The 25,376-nt window shown below is 39.3% G+C and overlaps 1 protein-coding gene across 2 annotated transcripts in view; it reads left to right on the top strand.

The window, feature by feature from the left end:
* The window catches only part of bsf (bicoid stability factor), a 201,779-nt gene that overhangs the window by 145,605 nt on the left and 30,798 nt on the right, over positions 1-25,376 (top strand). For both annotated transcript variants that reach the window (XM_071658035.1, XM_071658036.1), the window contains 3 exons: positions 10,078-10,237; positions 12,074-12,320; positions 19,834-20,053. In XM_071658035.1, the coding sequence (XP_071514136.1) occupies positions 10,078-10,237; positions 12,074-12,320; positions 19,834-20,053 (627 nt within the window). The remainder of the gene's footprint in view (positions 1-10,077; positions 10,238-12,073; positions 12,321-19,833; positions 20,054-25,376) is intronic.

Raw genomic sequence — 25,376 nt, 5'->3', positions numbered from 1 at the left:
AGTTATCAATTAAACTGTAGAGCAGTCTGTGGAGCTTGGCTGTTGATGATAATCCCTGGTTCAGTATATCATACATGACAGGTAAGAGACTAGATGTGGATGTTACTGCAGCCCTTTGTTTGTGCCATAGTAATTATTTGATTATACAACCCTAGGTGGGCAAAGGAGAGTCCTTTGGATATAATTGTGTTGTAAAGGGCAGTTGGTGGGATATCTGATCACTTCTTGGTGGAGGCGAGTGTAAGTTTGTGTTGGCTTTAGAACACTGGAAATGACATGGATAGGAAGAGGTTGGTAAAAGTGAGTTATCTTGAGAAAGAGGTGTGTTTTTGTAAATACCAGAAAAGGTTGGGTGAGGATTGGCAAAAGGTAAGAGTAAACGAAACTAGGGGAGTGGATGAAGAGTGGAAGGTATTTAGGGATGCATTGCTTTTGTGTGCATATGGAAAGTTGGATATGGGCAATTGAGAAGGAAAATGAATGGAGGAATGAGGAAATTAAGTTGCCAGTGAAAGAGAAAAGGGAGATGTATGGGCAGTATCTACAGGGAAGGAGTGAGAAAATGGAAAATGTACAAGAGAAAGCAGGAGGAGGGCAAGAGGAAGGTGCTGGGGAAAAAAAAGTGGGCTGAGGAGAGATGGGGTGAGAGAGCATCAGCAAATCTCCTGGAGAATAAGAAAACATTTTAGGAGGAGGTGTTTAATGTGAGGAGAACAAGAGAGCAAATGAGAGCATCATTAGGAGGAGCAGATGGGGTGTGGTAATAGGCAAAGAAGAAATGAAGGAGATGGAGTGAGTATTTTGAAGATCTGTTGAAGGTTTTTGGTAATGGAGTGGCAGATGTGGGTTGCTAGGATGTGGAAGCATGTCTAGCATACAGTTATGGTAAATAGCGTGGTGAAAAGAGATGAGTTGTGGAAAGCCTTGTGTGATGAAGTTTGGTAAAGCATCTAGAGTGGTTGGATTCTTGTTGAATTTCTCATAAAATGAGTTAACAGCATTGTTGATTGGTTATTCGGGATTTTCAGTGTATTTATTGGTTATGCTCTCTGAAATAATCTTCCTCGTTAGATGTAGACATTTCACAAGATTTCAGAACCTAACAGTAGTACAAAGGCTTGTACATCCTCTTTCGACCATGCCGGAGCAGAAACTGTCCTAGGTATTAAAGGGAAAGTTAGGGGTGCCTTGTGGTTAAGGGGGCTTTGTGGGAATGATTGGCCTAGGTAGCAAGAGGCATGCTCAACAACTCTTCTTATGTTATCTTGTCTTGATAATTCTTTCATATTGATTTGATTGATAATAAGATGTGCTGTAAAGTTACCTGGGAGAGATTAAAGTTATTGATATTAGCAATTGAGACGGATTCAATGACATTACAATCCATTGAGGTTTACAGTGTGACTGGGTTGTCACGGTCTGAAGGTTGATAGTCTTCTTTGCCAGTGCATAGCAACTGCATTACTGTGATCACATCTGTTCTGAATGATTCAGCCAATGACATCTCTCAGTTTCTGTTTTTATCTGTCTGGACAATGTATACATCACCTTACATTTAATGGCATAAACACACCAAATTGTCTGATAATTTGCTCTACTTTTGGTTAACCTCTTAATGATAGTATTGTTGTATTGGAAGGCAACAGTATAAGGTCTGTTTTTAGTACCTGCTTTGAATAATCAAAGTTTGGAGAATAGGGAAACATCAGACATTTTGATCTATTATCCTTTTCTACTTTTTTCTTATGAGATGAGATGCATAAAATGTCTTCCTGGTTTTCCTGTAAGCCTTTTTCACAAACCATTTTGGGTAACATAAATGCCTAAAGGTATATCTTACATGGTTACATTCATTGTCTAGACTTGTGGGATCACATATATGCAATGGTCTTAACAACATGGACATAACTTTAGACACTTTACAGAATGATTGTGTATTGAAGAATAGTGAATACAACTTTCAATTTTCATAGGCTTCCTGGAGATCTTGAATGATAAATAATCAGATTCCCAAGTTATCATCACATCAAGAATTTGCAATTTGCTCTCTTGTTTCCATTCAATCTTGAATTTGATAGTGTGGTGAATATTGTTTAATTCATGAAAGAAAGCATCACAATCTTGGGAAGATGGCCATAAGGACCACACATCATCAGAGTATTTAAGCCAAATTTTAGAATGGTTACTGTTAAAAGTTAGGATCTCAGTCTCAAAGTATTCCATGAAAAATTTCAAAAGAATGGGACTAAAAGTATTTCCCATGGCTAGACCACATTTCTTTCTATAAGAATCACCCTCAGCATCTTGGCAAACATTGTTAGAAATGCAAAGTTTCATTGAATCGGTGAAAGTTTTTATGGGTAGGGATAAGTGGAAACGAGATTAAGCAATTTCCTCCTTAAGTTAGGATGGCTTCTTCAATAAGGACTTTGGTGAACAGGGAATTCACATCTAAACTAATGAGTTTATGTTCAGGCAAATTAATGTTTCTAGCCATGTTTTCAAAATCTAAGCTACTTGTCACATGTCATGGAGAGATTTTTCCTTGGTCATGGTTAAGATGTTTAGCTAACCATTTGGATAGTTTGTTACCAAAATGATTGACAGAGGAGATAGTTGGTCTAAAGGGACATCCATCTTTGTGATTTTTGGGAGACCATATAAATGGGGAAGAAAGGGATCAATCATCCTTACTGACTTCAAAATGTCCTGGTGCTTTTTTGATAACTGTTTGAGCCTAGCATTTAAAGTCTTTACTTTATTACTAATGGGATTGGATGCTAGTCTTTCATATGCCCGATTGTTTAAAAGATCCTGAAGTTTGAAGTTTACGTCTGTAATCTTTTGTATTTATAATCAGGAACTGACTAGTTTTATCTTATTTTGTAATATGAATATCTTTACTTTTCTTGAGATTTTCAGTGGCTTTCTTTAATATATGTAACATGTTCCTACACTTTGAAAAGTTGTCACCAGCTAAGGTACCTATATTTGTACCAGATTGGTAACTGAATTCCTTGTTGGTGTTATTAGTGGATTCTACATTAGATTCTAGATGTTTCATTCAAAATGTCATCCATGGATTTTAATGAAAAAGAGTCCAAACCTTAGAGCAAGCTTTTCATCCTGGATTAGGGATTAGAACAAGAGATTTAAGATGTCTTAGGGGTTTGGTGCTTTCGCCCATAAACTGTTATGAGAATTCTATTGATTTTCTATTCCAAATGATTCTTCTTGATGATTTGGTTTTTAACTTGTTTTTTTGCTTCATTCATAAAGTTGGCAGCAACAACTGGGCTATCACAAAATAGAGGAGAGGTCCCTTCTTGTTTGTCTAAAGTTGAAAGATTCTTTGTCAGAGTCTGTTTTTGCACTTCTATGTGCTGTAGCAGAATTTCAGGCTCAGTTCTCCCAAATGGAATTTGTTTCTTCATATGGAAGGCATTCGGGATTAGGTTACACGGTATTATTTTGTTCCTAACGTATACTTGTAGGATTTATTATGTAACTTCTTGGTTCTGGCTGAGAGGTAGGCATGACGGTACTTACTATTAAGTCTGTTGAGTTTTAGGTTTTTGTAGATGTTTTCAGGTGGGAACTCCATCACAGTCATAAACTGTTGGTAATTTGATGATCACACTCGTCCATGATGATTTTATGAAAGGAAAATCACAATTAAGTAATAGTTGAGGAGATGTATTGAAACTTTATAATTCAGTAGGAGTTGCAATGATTTATATGATTCAGTAGGAGTTGCAGTGATTTATTGAAACTTTACACTTCACAACATGTTTCATGGAGACAGTCTGCCTCATCATGTGTAAACAATTCACAAAGTTTTCTGTCCCAACTGTGGCACAAAGACTTGTAAATCCTCTTACTGCCATGCCAGAGGAGAAACTGTCCTGGGCATTAATGGGAAAGTGGGAGTGCCTTGTAGTTAAGGGGGATTATGCATGGTTGGCTGGCCTTGGTAGTGGGATGCATGTTCAATTACTCTTCTTATGTTATCTTATCTTGATAATTCTTTCATGATATGGTTGATAATAGGATATGCTTTAAAGATACTTGGGAGATGCTATAATTATTAGCAATTAAGACAGATATAGTGACATTATGGGTAGTATAATTTGATTAGGGGTACAAAGTGACTAGTTTGTTAAGGTCTACAGGGTGAACGTTTTCTTGTCAGTACTTAGCAATAGCTAAGAATACTGTGTACTGAATGGCTGTGCCAATAGCATCTTTCATTTTCTGTTTTATCTGTCTGGCCTTACATTTAATGATACAAACTTACAGTTTCTGATAATTTTGCGTACTTTTGATAAAGGTCTTAATGATGGTGTATGTTGTACATTAGCTAAGGTAGGAGAATACAGCAAGACCAAACATTTAGATCTATCATCCTTTTCTACGTTATTGTTACTAGATGTATGAAATGTCTTCCTGGCTTTCCAGTAAGGCTTTCCAGTAAGCCTTGTTCACATACCACTTAGGACACCATAGATGCCTGAAAGTACATCTTAGAAGGTTACTCTCATCTCCTAGACTTGTGGGATAACAATGCCCTTAAAAACATGGACATAGCTACAGACATTTTTACAGAATTATCATGTACTGAAAAAGTTAATATAACTCCCAGCCATAGTAGGCTTCCTTTAGATCTTGAAGGATAAGTGATCACATTCCTTAGTTTTTTGCTTAAGCATGGCAGTAACAGAATGTACAAGCCTTTGTGCTAGTTTTAGGATTTGAAACTTTGTGAATTGTTGGTACCTGATGAGGTGGATTGTCTTTGTGATACATGTCATGTATTGTAAAGTTTCAATAATCTTAACTCCTACTAAATTGTGGTTACCCCTTTATATATATACCCCCTGGGGTAGGGGAGAAAGAGTTCTACCTCCATGTTGTTCCATGTGTTGTAAAAGGCTACTAAAGGGGTGGGAGCAGGTTGCTGAAAAACTCTCAACTTCTTGTATTTCAGTTTCTAAAAGAGGGAACAGAAGAAGGAACTAGGTAGGGAGTGCTCATCCTCCTCAAAGGCTCAGGCTGGGGTGTTTAAATGTGTATGGATGTAACCAAGATGAGAAGAGAGGAAGATAAGTTGTATGTTTGAGGAAAGAAACCTGGATGTTCTATTTCTGTGTGAAATAAGCTCAAGGGTAAATGGGAAGAATGGTCTGCAGATGTTGTAGGAGTAAAGTCAAAGGTTGGTGAAAGGAGAAAGAGCCAAGGAAGGAGTGAGAGTGTTTTATAGAGGAAATGAAGTAGATTATAGATTAATGTAGATAAAATTGAAAGTGGATGGTGAGAGGTGGGTGATTATTAGTGGTTTTGCAATTGGCCATGAGAAGAAAGATCATGAGAGGCAAGTGTTTTAGGAGCAGCTGAGTGAGTGTGTTTGCAGTTTTGTGTTAAGAGGCTGGGTATTAGTGATGGATGATCTCAATGCAAAGTTAAGTAATGTAGCAGTTGAGTGTATTATTGGGGCACATTAGGTATTCTGTGTTATGAATGGAAATGTTGAACTGCTTGTGGAGTTTTATGCTGAAAAAGGACTGATGATTGGGAATGCCTGGTTTAAAAAGAGGGATATACTCAAGTATACTTATGTGAGTAGGAGAAATGGTCAATGGGCATTACTTTTTTTTATAAGTTTAAAGTTCCAGTCCTAGACAAAAGTCCTTATCAAGGCCAGACCTTAATTGAAATAAAGAGAGAATTATGAATTGGAAAAAGAAAAGACAAGGGAAAGTATTTACAAATTTTTGAGGACATGAAAGGTCTGTCTTTTGAAATGTGTGAGGTCATAGGTATTGGGAAAGACAAGAGAAGGTAGAGAGTTCCATATCTTTGACATGGCAAGAAAGAAGCTGTTGGATTACTTGTTGATTGCTGGGCATGTGAAAGAGAGACATTTAGATGTAAATGTGCTGAGAGGGGCAGCGGGTGGGATGTCTGATTACTGTCTTGTGGAGGCAACAGTGGAGATATTGAGGTTTTTGAAAAAGAGGACACAATTTTAGGGAGAAGAGATAGGTGAGAGTAAGTGAGCTTGGAAAGGAGACTTGTATGAAGAAATACCAGAAGAGATTGAGTGTAGAATGGCAAAAGATGAGAAAGAATGAAAGAAGGGGAGAGGATGAGCAATGGGAGGTATTTAGGAAAGCATTGATGGCATATGCAAGAGAGGCATGTGAAAGGTGGAGGTGGGCAGTTTAGAAAGGGTAGTGAGTGGTGAGATGAAGAAGTGATGTTGCTGGTGAAGGAGAAAAGAGAGGCATTTAGGTGTTACTTGCAAGGAAGGAGTGCAAATGATTAGGAGAAGTATAAGAGAAAGTGGCAGGAGGTCAAGAGGAAGGTGCAGGGCTTGAAAAAGAGGGCAAATGAGTGTTCAGTGAGTATCAGTCAACTTGAGGGAGAATGAGATATTGTGGAAGGAGTTAAATAATGTGTGAAAGACAAGAGGACAAATGGAAACTTTGGTGAAGGGGGCAAAGAGGGAAGTGATAACAGGTAGTGATGAAGTGAGGAGGAGATGGAGTAAGTATTTTGAAGGATTATTAAATGTGTTTGATGATGTAGTGGCAGATGTACGGTGTTTTGGTCGAGGTTGTGTGCGAAATGAGAAATTCCTGTAGAGTGGTTTGATGAAGAGAGAAGAGGAGATGAAAGCCTTGTGTAAGATGAAATGTGGGACGGTGGCTGGAATGGGTGGACAGCATTGCTGTTCAATTTGTTAAGAAATGGGGTGAATGTGTTGTTGATTGTTTGGTAAGGATTTTTAGTATATGTATGGATCATGGTGAGGTGCCTGAAGAATTGGTTTGAATGCATGTTTAGTGCCATTGTATAAAGGAAAGGGGGTTAAAGGTGAGTGTTCAAACTATGGAGGTATAAGTTTGTTGAGTATCATGGTAAGTTGTATAGGAGGGTATTGATTGAGAGAGCTAAGGCATGTACAGAGCATCAGATCAGGGAGGAACAGGGTGGTTTCAGAAGTGGGAGCAGATGTGTGGAATAGATGTTTGCTTTAAAGAATTTAAGTTAAAATTACTTAGAAAAGTATGAATTTTTTAAGGCTCTCATGGACAAATGTCCACATTAAGGCCTGGCCTTAATTGAAATATAGAGAGACTTTTGAAAGGGAAGAAGAAAAGACAAGGGAAAGTATTTATGAATTTTGAAAGAAGTGAAAATCTATGTTTTGAAATGTCCCAGGCCATAGTTATTGGGAAAGACCTGAGAAGTTAGAGTCCCAAAGCTTCACAGTGTAGGGAAAGAAAAATGATGAAAACAACCCACCCTTATGTTGCTGAAGGTCACACAGTAATCATGTGATACAGCAACTTGCTGAGTATTGCATAGTCTAGCCATTGGTGGTGGCACTCAGGCTGCCAGCTCTTGGAAGCAAAAGCCAAGGTAATACCTAAAGAAGATGGAAAGTAAGCCAACATTGTGGCATAGGGCAAGAGGGCCAAATGTGGAAGTTAGCTTGGGTCAAACCGCTTTTCACTCATTAATGGTATTAATGGATCTGGAGAAGGCATATGATAGGGTTGATTTAGCTAATTTGTGGAAGGTCCAGAGAATATAAGGTGTGGGAGGAAAGCTGCATGAAGCAGTGAGAAGTTTTTATCAAGGGTGTGAGGCTTATGTTCAATTAGGAAGAGAGGAGAGTGAATGGTTTCAAGTGAAGGTTGGTCTCTGGCAGGTGTGCATGATGTCACCATAATTGTTCAGTTTATTTATGGATAGGGTGGTTGGGGAGGTAAGTGCATGAGTCTTGTAGAAAGGGACAATTATGCAGTCTTTGGGGGATGAGGAGGCCTGGGAAGTGAGTCAGTTGTTCTTTGCCAGTGATACAGTGCTGATGACAGATTTGAGTGAGAAACTGCAGAAGTTGGTGACTGAGTTTGGAAATGTGTGTGAAAGAGAAAGTTGAGAGTGGATATGAATAAAAGCATGGTTATTAGGTTCACAATGGTTGAAGGACAGGTTAATTGGGGTTTGAGTTTAAATGGAAAAAATTGGAGGAAGTGAAGTGCTTTAGATATCTAGGAGTGGACATTACTAGGATTGGAACCATGGAAGCAAAAGTGTGTCACATAGTGGTGGAGAGGACAGAGGTTCTGGGAGCATTGAAGATTGTGTGGAAAGAGAGAACATTATATGGGAGAGCAGAAATGGATATGTTTGAAGAAATAATAGTCCTAACAGTGTTATATAGATGTGAGACATGGGCTATAGATAGGGCTTTGCAGAGGAGGGTTGATGTATTGGAAATGAATTGTTTGAGGACAGCATGTGGTGTTGAATTGGTTTGACCGAGTAAGTAATGAAAGTATGTGAGAGATGTTTGGTAATGAAATAACGTGTCGTTAAGAGAGCAGAAGGGGATGTGCTGAAATGGTTTGGACATATGGAGAGAATGAATGAGGAGAGGTTGACAAAGGATTTATGTGTTAGAAGTAGAGGGAACAAGGAGAATGGGAGACCAAATTGGAGATGGAAGGATGGAGTGAAAAAATTTTGAGTGATTAGGGCCTGAATATGCAGTAGGGTTAAAGGTGTGCATAGGATAGAGTGAGTTGGAATGATATGGTATACTGGGTCAGTGTGCAGTGATTGGACTGAGCCAGGACATATGAAGTGTATGGGATAGACCATGGAAAGAACTGTGTGGTCTGGTGTGGATAGAGAGCTCTGATTTCAGTGCATTACACTTGGCAGCTAAAGAATGGATGTGCCCCTATCCACATCCAGGCTACACAGACCTTCCCATGGTTTCCCCATCCTGCTTCATATGCCCAAGTTCAGCCCGTTGACATCATGTTGTCCCGTGCATACTTCATCACTTCAAGTCACTTTATCCTGTGCCTCGCACCCTTCTGGAAGTTCTAGCTCCCGAACACTCAAAACGTCTTTCATCCAGTTCTTCCATCTCCAATTCAGTCTCCCTTTATCCTTTTTCCCCCTCTCCCAACATGTATACCTTTTTAGTCATTCTTTCCTCACCCTTTCTCTCTCTATGTCCAGACCATTTCAGCACACCATCTTCGCATCTGTCAAACATACTTACCTCTCTCTTACTGTATCATTTCTTATTCGATTATCCCTACTTACACCTCATATTGTTCTCATTTTGTCTAACATATTCACCATCTTCTGTACTTTGTCATTTAGGGACCTTACCTCACATTAATACAACAAACGTGCCAATCTTTGTCTCTTTTCACACACTCCTCAGTGTGATCAGGACGTTTAACCCCTCACTCACCCTATGACTCACTTCAGCTCCCATGGTTTCATTTGCCGCTATGTCCACTCTTAGGTATCTAAGTGCTTCAACTTCTCATAGTTCTCTTCATTCAAAGTCACTCTCCAGCATCCTTTCTTTTTCCAGTGCTAAATCTAATAACTTTGCTCTTAACCACATTTACCCAAAACTTTCTTTCACACACTCTCCTAAGCTTAGAAACCAATTTCTGCAGTTTGTCACTCAAACCTGCCTCCAGTGCCATGACATCAGCAACCATCTATGACAGATTGCAGACCTACCCCTCTTCCAAAAACCTTGCATTCTCTTCCCACACCACCCCATTCATAAACAAATTAAACACACTTGGTGACATCATACATCCCTACCACAGACCCACCTTTGAGTTGAACATCTCTCCCTCCTCTCCTTCTTGCACTCTCTTCATAAAAATTCTTTACTGCTTTATGTAGCCTTCTTTGTAAACCATATATCCATAACATATGCTGTGTCATATGCTTTCTTCAGATCTGTAGATGCCACATACAAATCCCACTGTTTCTGCTAGTATTTCTCGCAAAATTTTTTAGAAGAAAACACCTTATCCACACATCCCCAAACTGAATTGAATGCCATAGAGATAGGGTACTGGCTTTAAGGGTAAGAATTTCAGTATATGGACTACAGAATGATTATTTTCTATATACATGTATGAAAATGCAGGGGATATCAACATAGGGTATATAAGAGGTTTTATTGCTTATTATTCTTTGTATTGTCACTTATCTGGACTTTAAACAAACTTATTATTTCAGACCCCAGGTTTACGAGCATATAATGCAAAATTGGACCTGAAGTGCCAGAGATATGTTGAGGTTGGCAAAGTGGCAGAACTAGAACATCTGATTTCAGTCACCCAGGATGTCTTTGATGTAGATAGAGATATGATGTACAGACATTTACTAAAGGCATATAGTAAGTAGAAATTATAGAGTAAACCTTTTTCTGATTGAGTGTTCTTTTCTTTGGCATATTCACAGTGGAGCTTCACTGATGATTGGCTTCATATTTTCAGACACCATACATGCTTCAGACTGCATTTTTCTGATTTATTTGCTGTTGTTGCCTTTTCATGTATTTTTATAGCTCGATATGTCTTTACTTTATTTCCCTTATGGATGTTTGTTGAAAAAACTCATTTACTCTACACTTCCTTCAATTATAATGCTGGCAAGCAGCACCTGCTTCACACATATCTTGTCTGAATTATTTACAGAATTCTTTGTCAGATGTGTGAACATTGCAGTGCTTCTCTATCTCTTAAAACTGAGATGGTCAGCCGTGAAAATATTTGAGGAAAGTTCTTCTTGTACTATTTAGTTATGACATTACTTCTTGTGCTGCTTTTTCTGTAACTGATATGCAGCATGATTGACATACAGTTGTATATTTCTTTTTGATAATGTCTTAAAATCCTTCTTCTCTTTTTGTATAATTAATAGACTTAGCTGTTTAGATAGTTTGAATTATATGAGGCTGTTGAATCAAGGAGATATCTGGTATTGTTTTGTATATTGTTTTTAAGATAAAGGTTTTGATAAAACAATATAACATGGATTACATTCTTTATAACTTATGAGAGTGAACATAGTTGTTTTATCAAATGTTTGACTAGATTGCAATGGGCTTAATTGATCTTTATATATATATATGTATACACTGTTTTTGCTTTAGTGGGTGCTGAGATGGAGTGTGGTGTGGTGAGCTGTGGTGGGTAGTGACAAAGCATGTTTGGGGATGATACTGTGTTGTTTGCAGAGAACAAAGAGGAATTGCGGAAGGTTGTAAGTTTGTTTTATGATGTGCGTAAGTGCAAGCAGTAGAAGATAAATGCGACTAAAGGTAAAGTCATTGTGTTTGAAAGAAAAGAGTGTGAAAGTATAGATTTTGCAAAGCCCTATAGAGTGAGAGAAGAAAGTGTACTAAATTGTGTTACTGATATGGTGGAGAAATACTGGAAGAGGTGACAGAATTTGTGTTTTGAAGTTATCTAGGGTAAAAATGGTGGTATGGAAGGAGAGATAAGGGAGAAAACAGTGCAGGGTAGGAGAGTATTTGGATCTCCAGTTAGAATAATGAGGAGAGGTGTAAGGATGGAAGAGAAGAAATGATTAAGGGACAGAATAGTCCTCCTGACCCTGACCTATGCAGCTGAAACATGGACATGGGATGAGTCAGAGGTGAAGAATCCAGGCTGTGGAAGTAAGCTATTTGAGAGAAGCATGTGGTATGACTAGAAAGAAAGTAATAAGAGGGGAATGTGAGTGATTTGGTATGCCAGGGAATGCAAAGGAAATGGATTGTTGAGTGAAAGAGTGGATGAAACACAATATTTTGAGGTGGTTTGGGTATGTGAAAATAATGCGAAATGGGGAGTGCTCAAGGAAAATGTATGATAGTATCAGTAAAGTGGGTAAGTGTGAGAGGAAGACCATCTGTGACATGGGGAGGTAGAGTGGAAGAGTACTGGAAGGAGAGAAATGGTGTGTGAGGGAGGCATGTAAGGACAGGGATAAGTGGTAATTCTTTGGCTGTAGCCACCCCCATGATGGGAGTTCCCAGAAGACTGGACATCAGAGATATAGTTTTTCTTTAGTGTGAATGTGATGATGAGGCCACTTCAGAGTTATGAACATGTTTATTCAGAATCAAAGTAGCATATGCAACTTCTTTCTTGAACAATGAATGACTGAGATGGTCTATATTGCTTTTATAATGAAAACTAATGTTGAAATATTTTTTGTGTTCCAGAACAACAGAATGACTGTGACAAAGCTTTAGGCATTTGGACATCAATGCAGGAGGAGAACATTGAGCCCAGTGAGAATTTTCTGCTTGAACTGGGGGAATTTTTACAGAAAAATGACCGTGAAATTCCATTTGTTGTTCCTGAAAAATCACTATTAGAAACACAAGGCCCTGAAGAAAGCTTAAAAGGAAAGTTCCATAAAGCCTTAACAGCCAAGAATTTCACTTTAGCAGTTGATCTGAAGAATCAGTAAGTTCTCTCACTTGCAAACATTTTTGGCAATGTCAGGTATCTGTTCCATGTTGTAAGATGCAACTAATCTTAGGTGGGAATATGGGGCTGGAAGTCCTCCCTTCTATTATTACCAGTTTCCAAAACTGGAACATAAGAAAGAGCCAAGTGAGGCTTTTTTTTTTTTTTTTAGAAACTTGGGTTAGAGTATATGAATGTGTGTGGATGTAACCAGGTGAACAAAATCGAAAAATGAAACATAAAAATACATTGCAGTAACAAGAACACTAGGTAAGTATATATAAAAGGCTGAAAAATCAAGGGGAGGAGTTTCATGTGGAGAAAGGAGAGAGTGGTATCATGTTTGACAAGAGGAACATGGATGTTTTATCTTTGAGTGAAGCTAAGTTATAGGAGAAATGAATATATGGTTTAGGGATGCTGGTTAGTGAAAGGGCAAGAATATAGGAGGGGAAGATGAAAAGAGAGCATTGGGACTGTGGAAGATAGTGTAAAGATGTGAGATAAAGATTAATATGAGTTAGAGTGAAAGTAAATTGTAAGAGGTGGGTGATTGTTTATGCACATGGTCATGACGGAAGTGAAGAAAGGATTGCCTTATAGGAGGAGCTGAATGAGTTTTTCAGCAGTTTTGCAGCAAGGGATCACATGTTGTTTCAGGGAATTTGAATACAAGAGTGGGTGATGCAGGAGGTATTGGTATTATGGGGGCAGGATGTTGTCATTCTAAAGGGAAATGGAGAAGAGCTTATAGAGTTATATGCAGAAAGAGAATGATCATTGGAAATGATTCGTTCAGAAAGGTGTATATATAGATGTACTATGGCAGCTGAAGTGGTATATAGGATGATGAGGGGCCAAAGGTCTTGGATGTATTAAGGACTTTATGGAAAGAGAGGTTCAATGTCTGTGAGGGCCAATGTGGGTGTGTTTGATGATACAGTGGTAGAAAGTGATGTGAAGAGGGTTAATTGTAAAAGGGATGTGAAAGAGAGGTTTGGTAGTAAGCTAAGTATGATTCAGAGAGCTGAAGAGGGTTTGCTAAAGTGTTTTGGAAATTATATATTTATTTATTATACTTTGTCGCTGTCTCCCGTGTTAGCGAGGTAGCGCAAGGAAACAGACGAAAGAATGGCCCAACCCAGCCATACACACTTGCATATACATACAAGTCCACACATGCACATATACATATCTATACATCTCAGTGTATACATATACATATATACACATGTACATAATTCATAATGTCTGCCCTTATTCATTCCTGTTGCCACCCTGCCTTACATGAAATGACAACCCCCTCCACCGCGTGTGCATAAGGTAGCACTAGGAAAAGACAACAAAGGCCACATTCATTCACACTCAGTCTCTAGCTGTCATATATAATGCACCGAAACCACAGCTCCCTTTCCACATCCAGGCCCCACAAAACTTTCCATGGTTTACTCCAGATGCTTCACATGCCCTGGTTCAATCCATTGACAGCACGTCGACCCTGGTATACCACATCGTTCCAATTCACTCTATTCCTTGTACGCCTTTCACCCTCCTGCATGTTTAGGCCTCGATCACTCATAATCTTTTTCACTCCGTCTTTCCACCTCCAATTTGGTCTCCCACTTCTCCTTGTTCCCTCCACCTCTGACACATACATCCTCTTTGTCAATCTTTCCTCAGTCATTCTCTCCATGTGACCAAACCATTTCAAAACACCCTCTTCTGCTATCTCAACCACACTCTTTTTATTACCACACATCTCTCTTATCCTTTCATTACTTACTCGGTCAACCCACCTCATACCACATATTATCTTCAAACATCTCATTTCCCACACGTCCACCCTCTTCCGCACAACTCTATCTATAGCCCACACCTTGCAACCGTATAACATTGTCGGAACCACTATTCCTTCAAACATACCCATTTTTGCTCTCCAGGATAACGTTCTCACCTTCCACACATTTTTCAGTGCTCTCAGAACTTTCGCCCCCTCCCCCACCCTATGACTCACTTCCACTTCCATGGTTCCATCCGCTGCCAAATCCACTCCCAGATGTCTAAAACACTTCACTTCCTACAGTTTTTCTCCATTCAAACTTACCTTCAAATTGACTTGTCTCTCAACCCTACTGTACCTAATAACCTTGCTCTTATTCACATTTACTCTCAGCTTTCTTCTTTCACACACTTTACGCAACTAGTCACCAACTTCTGCAGTTTCTCACCCGAATCAGCCACCAGCGCTGTATCATTAGCGAACAACAACTGACTCATTTCCCAAGCTCTCTCATCCACAACAGACTGCATACTTGCCCCTCTCTCCAAAACTCTTGCATTCACCTCCCTAACCACCCTATCCATAAGCAAATTAAACAACCATGGAGACATCACTCACCCCTCCTGCAAACCGACATTCACTGAGAACCAGTCACTTTCCTCTCTTTCTACTCGTACACATGCCTTACATCCTCGATACAAACTATTCACTGCTTCTAACAACTTGCCTCCCACACCATATATTCTTAATACCTTCCACGGAGCATCTCAACCAACTCTTTATCATATGCCTTCTCCAGATCCATAAATGCTACATACAAATCCATTTGCTTTTCTGAGTATTTCTCACATACATTCTTCAAAGCAAACACCTGATTCACACATCCCCTACCACTTCTGAGACCACACTGCTCTTCCCCAATCTGATGCAAGTATGCAGTCTGTTGTGGATGAGAGAGCGTGAGAAATTGCAGGAGCTAGTGACTGAGTTTGGTAAAGTGTGTGAAAGAAGAAAGCTGAGAGTAAATGTGAATAAGAACAAGGTTATTAGGTACTGTAGGGTTGAGGGACAAGTCAATTGGGAGGAAAGTTTGAATGGAGAAAAACTGAAGGAAGTGAAGTGTTTTAGATATCTGGGAGTGGATTTGGCAGCGGATGGAACCATGGAAGCTGAAGTGAGTCATAGGGTGGGGGAGGGGGCGAAAGTTCTAAGAGTGTTGAAAAATGTATGGAAGGCGAGAACATTATCTTGGAAAGCAGAGGTGGGTATGTTTGAAGGAATTGTGGTTCTGACAATGTTATATGGTTGTGAGGTGTGGGCTATAGATAGAGTTGTGTGGAGGAGAGTGGATGTGCTGGAAATGAGATGTTTGAGGACAATTGTGGTGTAAGGTGGTTTGACTGAGTAAGTAATGAAAGGGTAAAAGAGATGTGTGGTAATAAAAAGAGTGTGGTTGAGAGAGCAGAAAAGGGTGTTTTGAAATGGTTTGGTCACATGGAGAGAATGAGTGAGGAAAGACTGACTAGGAGGATATATGTGTCAGAGGTGGAGGGAACAAGGAGAAGTGGGAGACCAAATTGGAGGTGGAAAGATGGAGTGAAAAGATTCTGAGTGATTGGGGCCTGAACATGCTGGAGGGTGAAAGGCGTGCAAGGAATTGAGTGAATTGGTGTTTGGGATTATGAAGAATGAGAGACTCCTGGTGAATTATATGGCATAAAGAAAGGAGGTACTGAAAGCCATGCATTGGATGGAACATGGCAAAGTAGCAGGAATGGAAAGGATTGTAGTTGAGTTTCTCTTAAAGCATTTATATAGACCAAGATGAGATGTCTGAAGACTGGCATAATGCATGTATAGTACCCTTATATAAAGGCAAGGTTGACAGAAGTGAATGAATTCGAGTTACAGAGGCATGTCTTTTGAGTATTCCTGGTAAGGCTGAGTTGTGATATGAATGTCTGAGAACAGAATTTGGTATGAAGCAAGTTGATCATGTAAGTAATGATATTGTAAGAGATGTGGTTACCAGCATAGTTGGATTAAGAGAAATGAATTAGCCCATTGTGTTAAAATCATTCAAATACATGGAGAAGATGAGTGAAGATTGACTACCTAAGAGGATCTGTATGTCGGAAATGGAGGGAGGAAGTGGGAGGTGATCAAGAAGGAGATAGAGAGATGGAGTTTGGGGGTATTTAGGGTATTGGGGTTTGAACATTCAGAAGAGTAAGAGGCATGCATGAGATGAAATAGATTTGATATGATATATGGCAGGATGACATACTGTTATAGACCAAACCATGGCATATGTGGCAGTTGGGTTAAACCATATAAAGGTATGTAGCATTCAGGTTAAAACATGGAATGGTATTTGGAACCTGGTAGTGGATGGTTGTTCTGGTTTTAGGGTGAGTTTGTGAAAGTGAGACCATTATTCTTTTGTATCACTAATGTAAGAAAATAAGTGGGTTTGAGCATTAATTAAAACATTTTTTTTTTTATTCATTAGACTTATTAAGCTTTGTGCATTGAGTTATGATGTCTTCAATGGTTTCTTTTTTGTTATCATCTTAAGTTTTAGTTTTTCTAAAAATGTTTTTTTTTTAATATTTTTATTGTCATATCTTTTCCAAATTTGTTATATGTTCCACTCAGATCCTTGCCTGTCCATAAAGCTCCCTTTTTATCACCGGTTCATCCTCCAGCTCTGTTTGGTATTTCTCTTATGCATGCTTGTATGTCGTTCTTCATTGTAATTTATTGTATCTTGATCCTGGTTCAGCCCCTTGACAACATGTTGCCCCTGTGTGCCATATTGCTCCAATGAACTATATCCCTTGTGCTCCTGACACCCTATTGCATGTTCAGGCTTTTTTCACTCAAAGCATCTTTCACTCTATACTTCCACCCCCTCCTCAGGTTCTCCCTTTTCCTTGTTCCCTCTACTCCTGATGTATCATATCCTTTTAGTCCTCATCCCTTCACTCATCCTTTCTTATGTCCAGACCATTTCAGCACACCTTTTTCAGCTCATTGATAGATATTCCTCTTACCACACTTCTCTATTTATTAGCCTATCATTTCTTAATTGATTGACCCTCTTCACACCACGCATTGTCCTCATGCATTTCATTTCTAATCAGTCCCTTTTGTTCAGTGCTATTTCAGCTAAGGCCCATGCCTTGCTTCCATACTGTACCATCATACATACTCATCTTTGCCCAGACAGACAGTGACTTCTGTTTCAGCACACTCCTCATTGTGTATAGTACCTTATCCCACTGACTCTCCCTTTGCCTCAGCTCAGATCCCATGGTTCCATTTTATGCCATGTCCACTCCTAGGTATCTGATACACTCCACTCCTTCCAGGTTCTTTCCATTCAAACTCACACTTCAGTTTACATGTCTCTACACAGCTAAACCTAATAACCTTTTTTTTATTCACATTTACACTCAACTTTCTTTTGTCACACACACTTCCAAAATCAGAAAGGAGCTTCTGCAGTTTCTCATTTAATCTACTACCAGTACCATGTCATTGGCAAACACTAATTAACTAAATTCCTTTGCCACTTTACCCTTGACAGATTTCTAACTTGTTTCTCCCTCAAGTCCTCACAATCACCTGGTTTTGTTGCTTTATTCATGACAGCTAAAGGGTGGATGTCAGTGAATGAAGCTGTTTTTTGTCTGTTCCTGGTGCTCCCTTGCTAAGGTGGGAAATGGTGAACATGTATACAAAAAGTATTTATATCTTGTTTTCCCATTTCAGTGTGCACACACTTCTGTTCTTGCTGGGTGGAAAAAAAATATGTTGTTAACTCCTTTTGCATCTTAGATATCTTTCATGATTGTATTTATTTATTTTGCTTTGTCGCTGTCTCCCGCATTAGCGAGGTAGCGCAAGGAAACAGACGAAAGAATGGCCCAACCCACCCACATACACATGTATATACATACACGTCCACACATGCAAATATACATACCTATACATCTCAACGTATACATATATATACACACACAGACATATACATATATACACATGTACATAATTCATACTGTCTTGCCTTTATTCATTCCCATCACCACCCTGCCACACATGAAATAACCCCCCTCCCCCCTCATGTGTGCGAGGTAGCGATAGGAAGACAACAAAGGCCCCATTTGTTCACACTCAGTCTCTAGCTGTCATGTAATAATGCACCGAAACCACAGCTCCCTTTCCACATCCAGGCCCCACAGAACTTTCCATGGTTTACTCTGATGCTTCACATGCCCTGGTTCAATCCATTGACAGCACGTCGACCCCGGTATACCACATCGTTCCAGTTTACTCTATTCCTCGCATGCCTTTCACCCTCCTGCATGTTCAAGCCCCGATCACTCAAAATCTTTTTCACTCCATCTTTCCACCTCCAATTCGGTCTCCCACTTCTCCTCATTCCCTCCACCTCTGACACATATATCCTCTTGGTCAATCTTTCCTCACTCATTCTCTCCATGTGACCAAACCATTTCAAAACACCCTCCTCTGCTCTCTCAACCACACTCTTTTTATTACCACACATCTCTCTTACCCTATTATTACTTACTCGATCAAACCACCTCACACCACATATTGTCCTCAAACATCTCATTTCCAGCACATCCACCCTCCTCCGCACAACTCTATCCATAGCCCATGCCTCGCAACCATACAACATTGTTGGAACCACTATTCCTTCATGTGTGTCATTTCATGTGTGGCGGGATGGTGACGGGAATGAATAAGGGCAGACAGTATGAACTATGTACAAGTGTATATATGTATATGTCTGTGTATGTATATATATGTATACATTGAGATGTATAGGTATGTATATGTGCGTGTATGGACGTGTATGTATATTCATGTGTATGTGCGTGGGTTGGGCCATTCTTTCATCTGTTTCCTTGCGCTACCTCTCTAATGTGGGAGACAGTGACAAAGTATAATAAATAAATAAATCTTTTATTGATATGGTTCTTTGATATTCTTTTTGTCATTTTCACTCATCTGTTATTTGCTCCTTTTATCCATTCCTCCTCTCTTTTTCTTGTATCTTCATTTTCTTTTATCCTGTTTATTTTCATCTGCTTAGTTTGAATTTCCGTATCTCTTCTCTTGCTAATTTTCATGCATTCACTAATTTTGTTTTCTTTATACTCTCCTCAGTATATATGGTTTTGATTCCATCATCATTACTGTCTTTATCATTTATTGTTTTATTTTGAAGCATACGTCACATATGAGCACCACCCCTCTATTACAGTCATATCATGAGAGAAAGTGTTCCATCTTACATACCTTGAGTACCTATGTCAAAATTTTGACAAAGTGGCTTGGCTAGCACAAGCGTGTGCCACACCTTGCATGATGACGAATATGTTTTCTCACTGCTACCACATTCTTTGTGTAATTATTTAGTCTGGGTTCATCTGGGACTTACTTCAACCCTACATCAAGTTTTCTTTCAAATGTTTATATAATTCTTCCATGTATGTTTTTATTTCTCTTGGTAGTATGACAAATCTTTTTGTCTTTTGTAAATTTTCGTATTGTTTTTGGCACACATTCTCTTAAATTTGATAATTGTTTCTTTCTTCTTGAGAGGCTTTTAAGTTCATAGTATTGTCCTTTGTCTTCCACTTTGTTGCCATTAAGGGAGAGAGACAGAGAGTACTCAACTCTGTAATTTTTCAACAGATTGGAGCTCTTAGGTGTGCTGCTGAATGTACGTAATCGATCAGAATTGATAGAGGGTCTTGTGCAGGAAAACCAAATTGGAGAAGCTGTTAAGATAACTCGAGAAATGTTACTAAGTGGTGCCCATCCAATTCAGAGAATCTTAAGATTCTTGATGATCCAGGTGGCAAAGGCTGGTGATGTGGAAACCATCATGCTCTTTGGAAAGTACATTGATGCTGTAAGTTAGATCTTGTTTTATGTACAGAATATTCTTGATTATATGAATACCTTTGGATATGAAAGTGCTCAAATGACCTGAGAATCTGCAGTCAAAACATAGGTATTTATTCACCAGTTCCAAACTTTTGAATCTTGTTCAGTAAGTCTAAGGTAATTTGATAAGTATCACACCTTGTATTTGTAGTATCTTTCACAGAACATATCTTTCATCCCTGTCATGTGCTTTCTCCAGATCCTCATCTCCAGATCCGTATCTCCAGATCCATAAGTGTCATGCAGATCCTTCCTTTTCTCCAAGTATATCTCACACATGTTCTTCAAAGGAAACATCTGATTCACACACTTACTCACTTCCTATAACCACACTGTTCTTCCACTAAGTGTATGCAATATGCTACACTCTTCCACTGAGTGTATGCAATATGCTACACTCTCTCAATCACTACTCATCCATAAAACTCACCAGGTACATTCAACAAACTTATACCTCTTTAATTTGAACATTCATTTTTGTCCTTGCCTTAATACCATGGCACTATCCAGGCATCTTTCAGTTCTCAGGCATTTCACTATGATCCAGACTCATTGAAAATCCTAACTAACTAGTCAATTAGTCACCTACTCTCTTGAGAAATGCTACTGGAATACCATCCACTCCAGCTGCTTTGCCACATTTCATTTTATGCGATGTTTTCACCTTCCTTTCTTTTTTCACCAACCCACTTTCCATAACTCTATCCCTTCACATACCTCTCCAACCCAAACACCCTACAATTGCCACCCTGTCATCAAACACATTCATCAGTCCTTCAAAGTACTCACTCAGTCTCATTTGCACCTCATCTCTGCTTGTTACTACTTCCCCATTTGCCCCATCAACATTGCTTCCTTCCTTTTTTTTTTTTTTTTTTTTTTTACTCTATGAACATTCTTCCAAAAGCATCATCTTATTATTCCTGAACTTGCTTACTTTAACTCTTTTTTCCCCCTTTTCATCCCCTGCACCTTCCTCTTCACCTCCTGTCACTTTTCCCGATACATCTCACACCGATCATTACTCTTTCTCATCTTCCTGCCTCCCACCTTTTGCATGCCTTATGCTTCTATTGGACATTCCACCCCTTCATTCATAAATACCTCCCATTCCTCACCCACTTCTCTAGTTTCAAAGTTGCTCTAACTTTTTGCCATTCTACACTCAATCTATCATGGTATCTTTTCACACATGCTTCTTTTCTAAGCTCACTTTTCTGTGCTACCCCTTTTCTCACCCATGTCATTTCCTCTTTTCTGAAAGCCTTGACAAATCTTAATCCTCACCTCCACCAAGTAATGATGAAACATTCCACCCGCTGCTCCTCTAGGCACATTCACTTCCAGGAGTTTTCTTTTTGCATACGTTTCAGTTATTACGTAATTCAGTAATGCCACTTGCCATCTTTACCATCTTTATTTTTAGCACACAACTCCATAAGCTGTTCACCATTTCCATTCATCTCACTGGAGAGTTTCCTCTCTATGTCATTCTTCTCTTGGGCAGGTGCATAATCAGTAGTAATCACCCACCTCTTGTACTCACTCTTTGACAGAGGTGCTACCCCTTCAGTAGCTCGCACCCTCACACTTACCTACACCAGGACACAATAGTTCCATTCTTCCCCAGTGCCCTTGGCTTTGTTTAAGTCAGAGGTAGAACATCCAGGTTTCTTTCTTCAAACATATTACCTGCTTCTCCTTTCTTATCCTTGTTACATCCAAATTCATTCAGACATCCCAACCTGAGCCTTCAAAGAAGATAAGCACTCCTTGCTTGGCTCCCTCTGTCTTCTGTTCCTGTCCATATACATTTTCTTTGCTGCTTAGGTAGTACAAAAATAGTGAACTACTCCACACAACATCTTGATGGTTTCTAAGCAAGTGAGTTGAAAAGATATGGGCAAAGGATATAAAAACATTGTCTGAGATTCCATTTGGTGCTTCCTGACTGATTACTTTGCTGTTTGCAATGTCCCCAGATCATACGTAGCACACTCACAGTTAACTGTTGGTGGCTGCCCATACTGCGTGCAGCACATCAGCACTTAAAGGGTTAAGTAGTACTCACTGGAAGGATTGACAACTTACATAGTAGTGTTATCAATTTACTTTTGTAAAGACTAAGATAATGAAAGCATAATCAGTTTGGTGAAGAAAATAGGGTCATGCATTTCTGATTTTTTTTTTTTTTTTTTGCTTTGTCGCTGTCTCCCGCGTTTGCGAGGTAGCGCAAGGAAACAGACGAAAGAAATGGCCCAACCCACCCCTATACACATGTATATACATACGTCCACACACGCAAATATACATACCTACACAGCTTTCCATGGTTTACCCCAGACGCTTCACATGCCCTGATTCAATCCACTGACAGCACGTCAACCCCGGTATACCACATCGATCCAATTCACTCTATTCCTTGCCCTCCTTTCACCCTCCTGCATGTTCAGGCCCCAATCACACAAAATCTTTTTCACTCCATCTTTCCACCTCCAATTTGGTCTCCCACTTCTCCTCGTTCCCTCCACCTCCGACACATATATCCTCTTGGTCAATCTTTCCTCACTCATTCTCTCCATGTGCCCAAACCATTTCAAAACACCCTCTTCTGCTCTCTCAACCATGCTCTTTTTATTTCCACACATCTCTCTTACCCTTATGTTACTTACTTGATCAAACCACCTCACACCACACATTGTCTTCAAACATCTCATTTCCAGCACATCCATCCTCCTGCGCACAACTCTATCCATAGCCCACGCCTCGCAACCATACAACATTGTTGGAACCACTATTCCTTCAAACATACCCATTTTTGCTTTCCGAGATAATGTTCTCGACTTCCACACATTCTTCAAGGCTCCCAGAATTTTCGCCCCCTCCCCCACCCTATGATCCACTTCCGCTTCCATGGTTCCATCCGCTGCCAGATCCACTCCCAGATATCTAAAACACTTTACTTCCTCCAGTTTTTCTCCATTCAAACTTACCTCCCAATTGACTTGACCCTCAACCCTACTGTACCTAATAACCTTGCTCTTATTTACGTTTACTCTTAACTTTCTTCTTCCACACACTTTACCAAACTCAGTCACCAGCTTCTGCAGTTTCTCACATGAATCAGCCACCAGCGCTGTATCATCAGCGAACAACAACTGACTCACTTCCCAAGCTCTCTCATCCCCAACAGACTTCATACTTGCCCCTCTTTCCAAAACTCTTGCATTCACCTCCCTAACAACCCCATCCATAAACAAATTAAACAACCATGGAGACATCACACACCCCTGCCGCAAACCTACATTCACTGAGAACCAATCACTTTCCTCTCTTCCTACACGTACACATGCCTTACATCCTCGATAAAAACTTTTCACTGCTTCTAACAACTTTCCTCCCACACCATATATTCTTAATACCTTCCACAGAGCATCTCTATCAACTCTATCATATGCCTTCTCCAGATCCATAAATGCTACATACAAATCCATTTGCTTTTCTAAGTATTTCTCACATACATTCTTCAAAGCAAACACCTGATCCACTCATCCTCTACCACTTCTGAAACCACACTGCTCTTCCCCAATCTGATGCTCTGTACATGCCTTCACCCTCTCAATCAATACCCTCCCATATAATTTACCAGGAATACTCAACAAACTTATACCTCTGTAATTTGAGCACTCACTCTTATCCCCTTTGCCTTTGTACAATGGCACTATGCACGCATTCTGCCAATCCTCAGGCACCTCACCATTGGTCATACATACGTTAAATAACCTTACCAACCAGTGAATAATACAGTCACCCCCTTTTTTAATAAATTCCACTGCAATACCATCCAAACCTGCTGCCTTGCCGGCTTTCATCTTCCGCAAAGCTTTTACTACCTCTTCTCTGATATATGATGAAATTGTAATATTGGGGAATTTTAACTCTTAAGAAAGAAGTTAGGAATGATTGGAACACATGGAGCTAAAAGGGACATGGAAACAAATTCTCCAGATGTTTACCGCATGTTACTGAGCACATTAAAGTCAAAGGGGCAGATGTTCTATCATTAGTGGATATTACCTTTATTTTTGATTGTATGGAAGTAAAAAGATATGAGATATGATATAAACTTGGAAAAACAGCCACGTGGCACTTGAATTTGACTTTGTGGTTAATGAGAATTAAAAAGATTAGAAGGGTAGCCAGGTTCGAAGAAAATGGACAGTTATGGTGATTATTTTGAGATCGCAGATTTTTGGAGTGCATGAATTTAGAATGGAAATTTCGCAGTTAGAATACAGAGCATTGTTGTGAATCATTCTTTCACACATGCAATAGGGGTATTATTGCATGGGTAGCATTAACACTGAGTAAAGAGGTTAGAAAAGAGATAGGTCTTGTTTAATAAAGTTAAAAAGTTAAGAACATTGGTTTAGATAACACAAAAAAGCAAGTATTTGAAATCTATAAGAGAGTGAGGAGTGACTATAACAAGATAGTGGGAGGAACAGAGAAACTTGGGAGAAAAAATATTTGTAGACAAGGGAATTGAATCTCAAAAACCAAAGAACACTAGCAAGCATGTGTGAAACAGATTAGTAAGTTCAAAAGTCTGTTCATAGCAGAAGACACTGTGACCCGAGTGTAATTAGACAGGATGGGAAGGACTAGGAAACAATAGGCTGATGAGGGATCAATCATCGTAAGAAGCACAGACTTGATAAAGTTATTGACAGGACCCCTTAAGTGATCAGAAAATCTCTGGAAGAGTGTGTAGTACTAAGGGAGTGGAAGAGAGCAAATGTCATACGTATTTTTAAGAAAGATAGGAAATTGCATTTAACCACAGATTTGTCACATGTCACATGATGGAAAAGATGGTAAAAAAGGAAATGGATGCTTACTTGCGAAGGAGAACCTTACATAGTAAGAGGCAACGTTATTTCAGAGTGAGCTGGTTGTTTGGAGTCTGTTTTTAGACTGACAGAGGGGACCTTGTCCCACATAAAAGGTTGGTAAATAGCTTGGGTTTTCAAGGAAGCATAGAGGAGAGAACAAATGATGGGTTGAAAATTTTAGGGAAAGGAAGCAGAGGATATATTTAAGAAGAACCTCTTTTAAGTGGGCTGGGGCAACAAATGGCATGCCACAAGTTTCAGTTTTAGGCCTGTTGTTATTGTTATCTATCTTGAGTCTGAGTTAATTACTTTATTCTCACTTGAGTATGTTTGTGGATGATCCTTGATTAAGCTATTTGTTAAATTGTTTATTTATTGTTGCCCTAGAAGAAG

The sequence above is a fragment of the Panulirus ornatus genome, chromosome 65, assembly GCF_036320965.1.
Source record: "Panulirus ornatus isolate Po-2019 chromosome 65, ASM3632096v1, whole genome shotgun sequence".
Lineage (NCBI taxonomy): Eukaryota > Metazoa > Arthropoda > Malacostraca > Decapoda > Palinuridae > Panulirus > Panulirus ornatus.
Note: the sequence above shows the minus strand (reverse complement) of the source record. Positions and strands in the feature narration are given on the sequence as shown.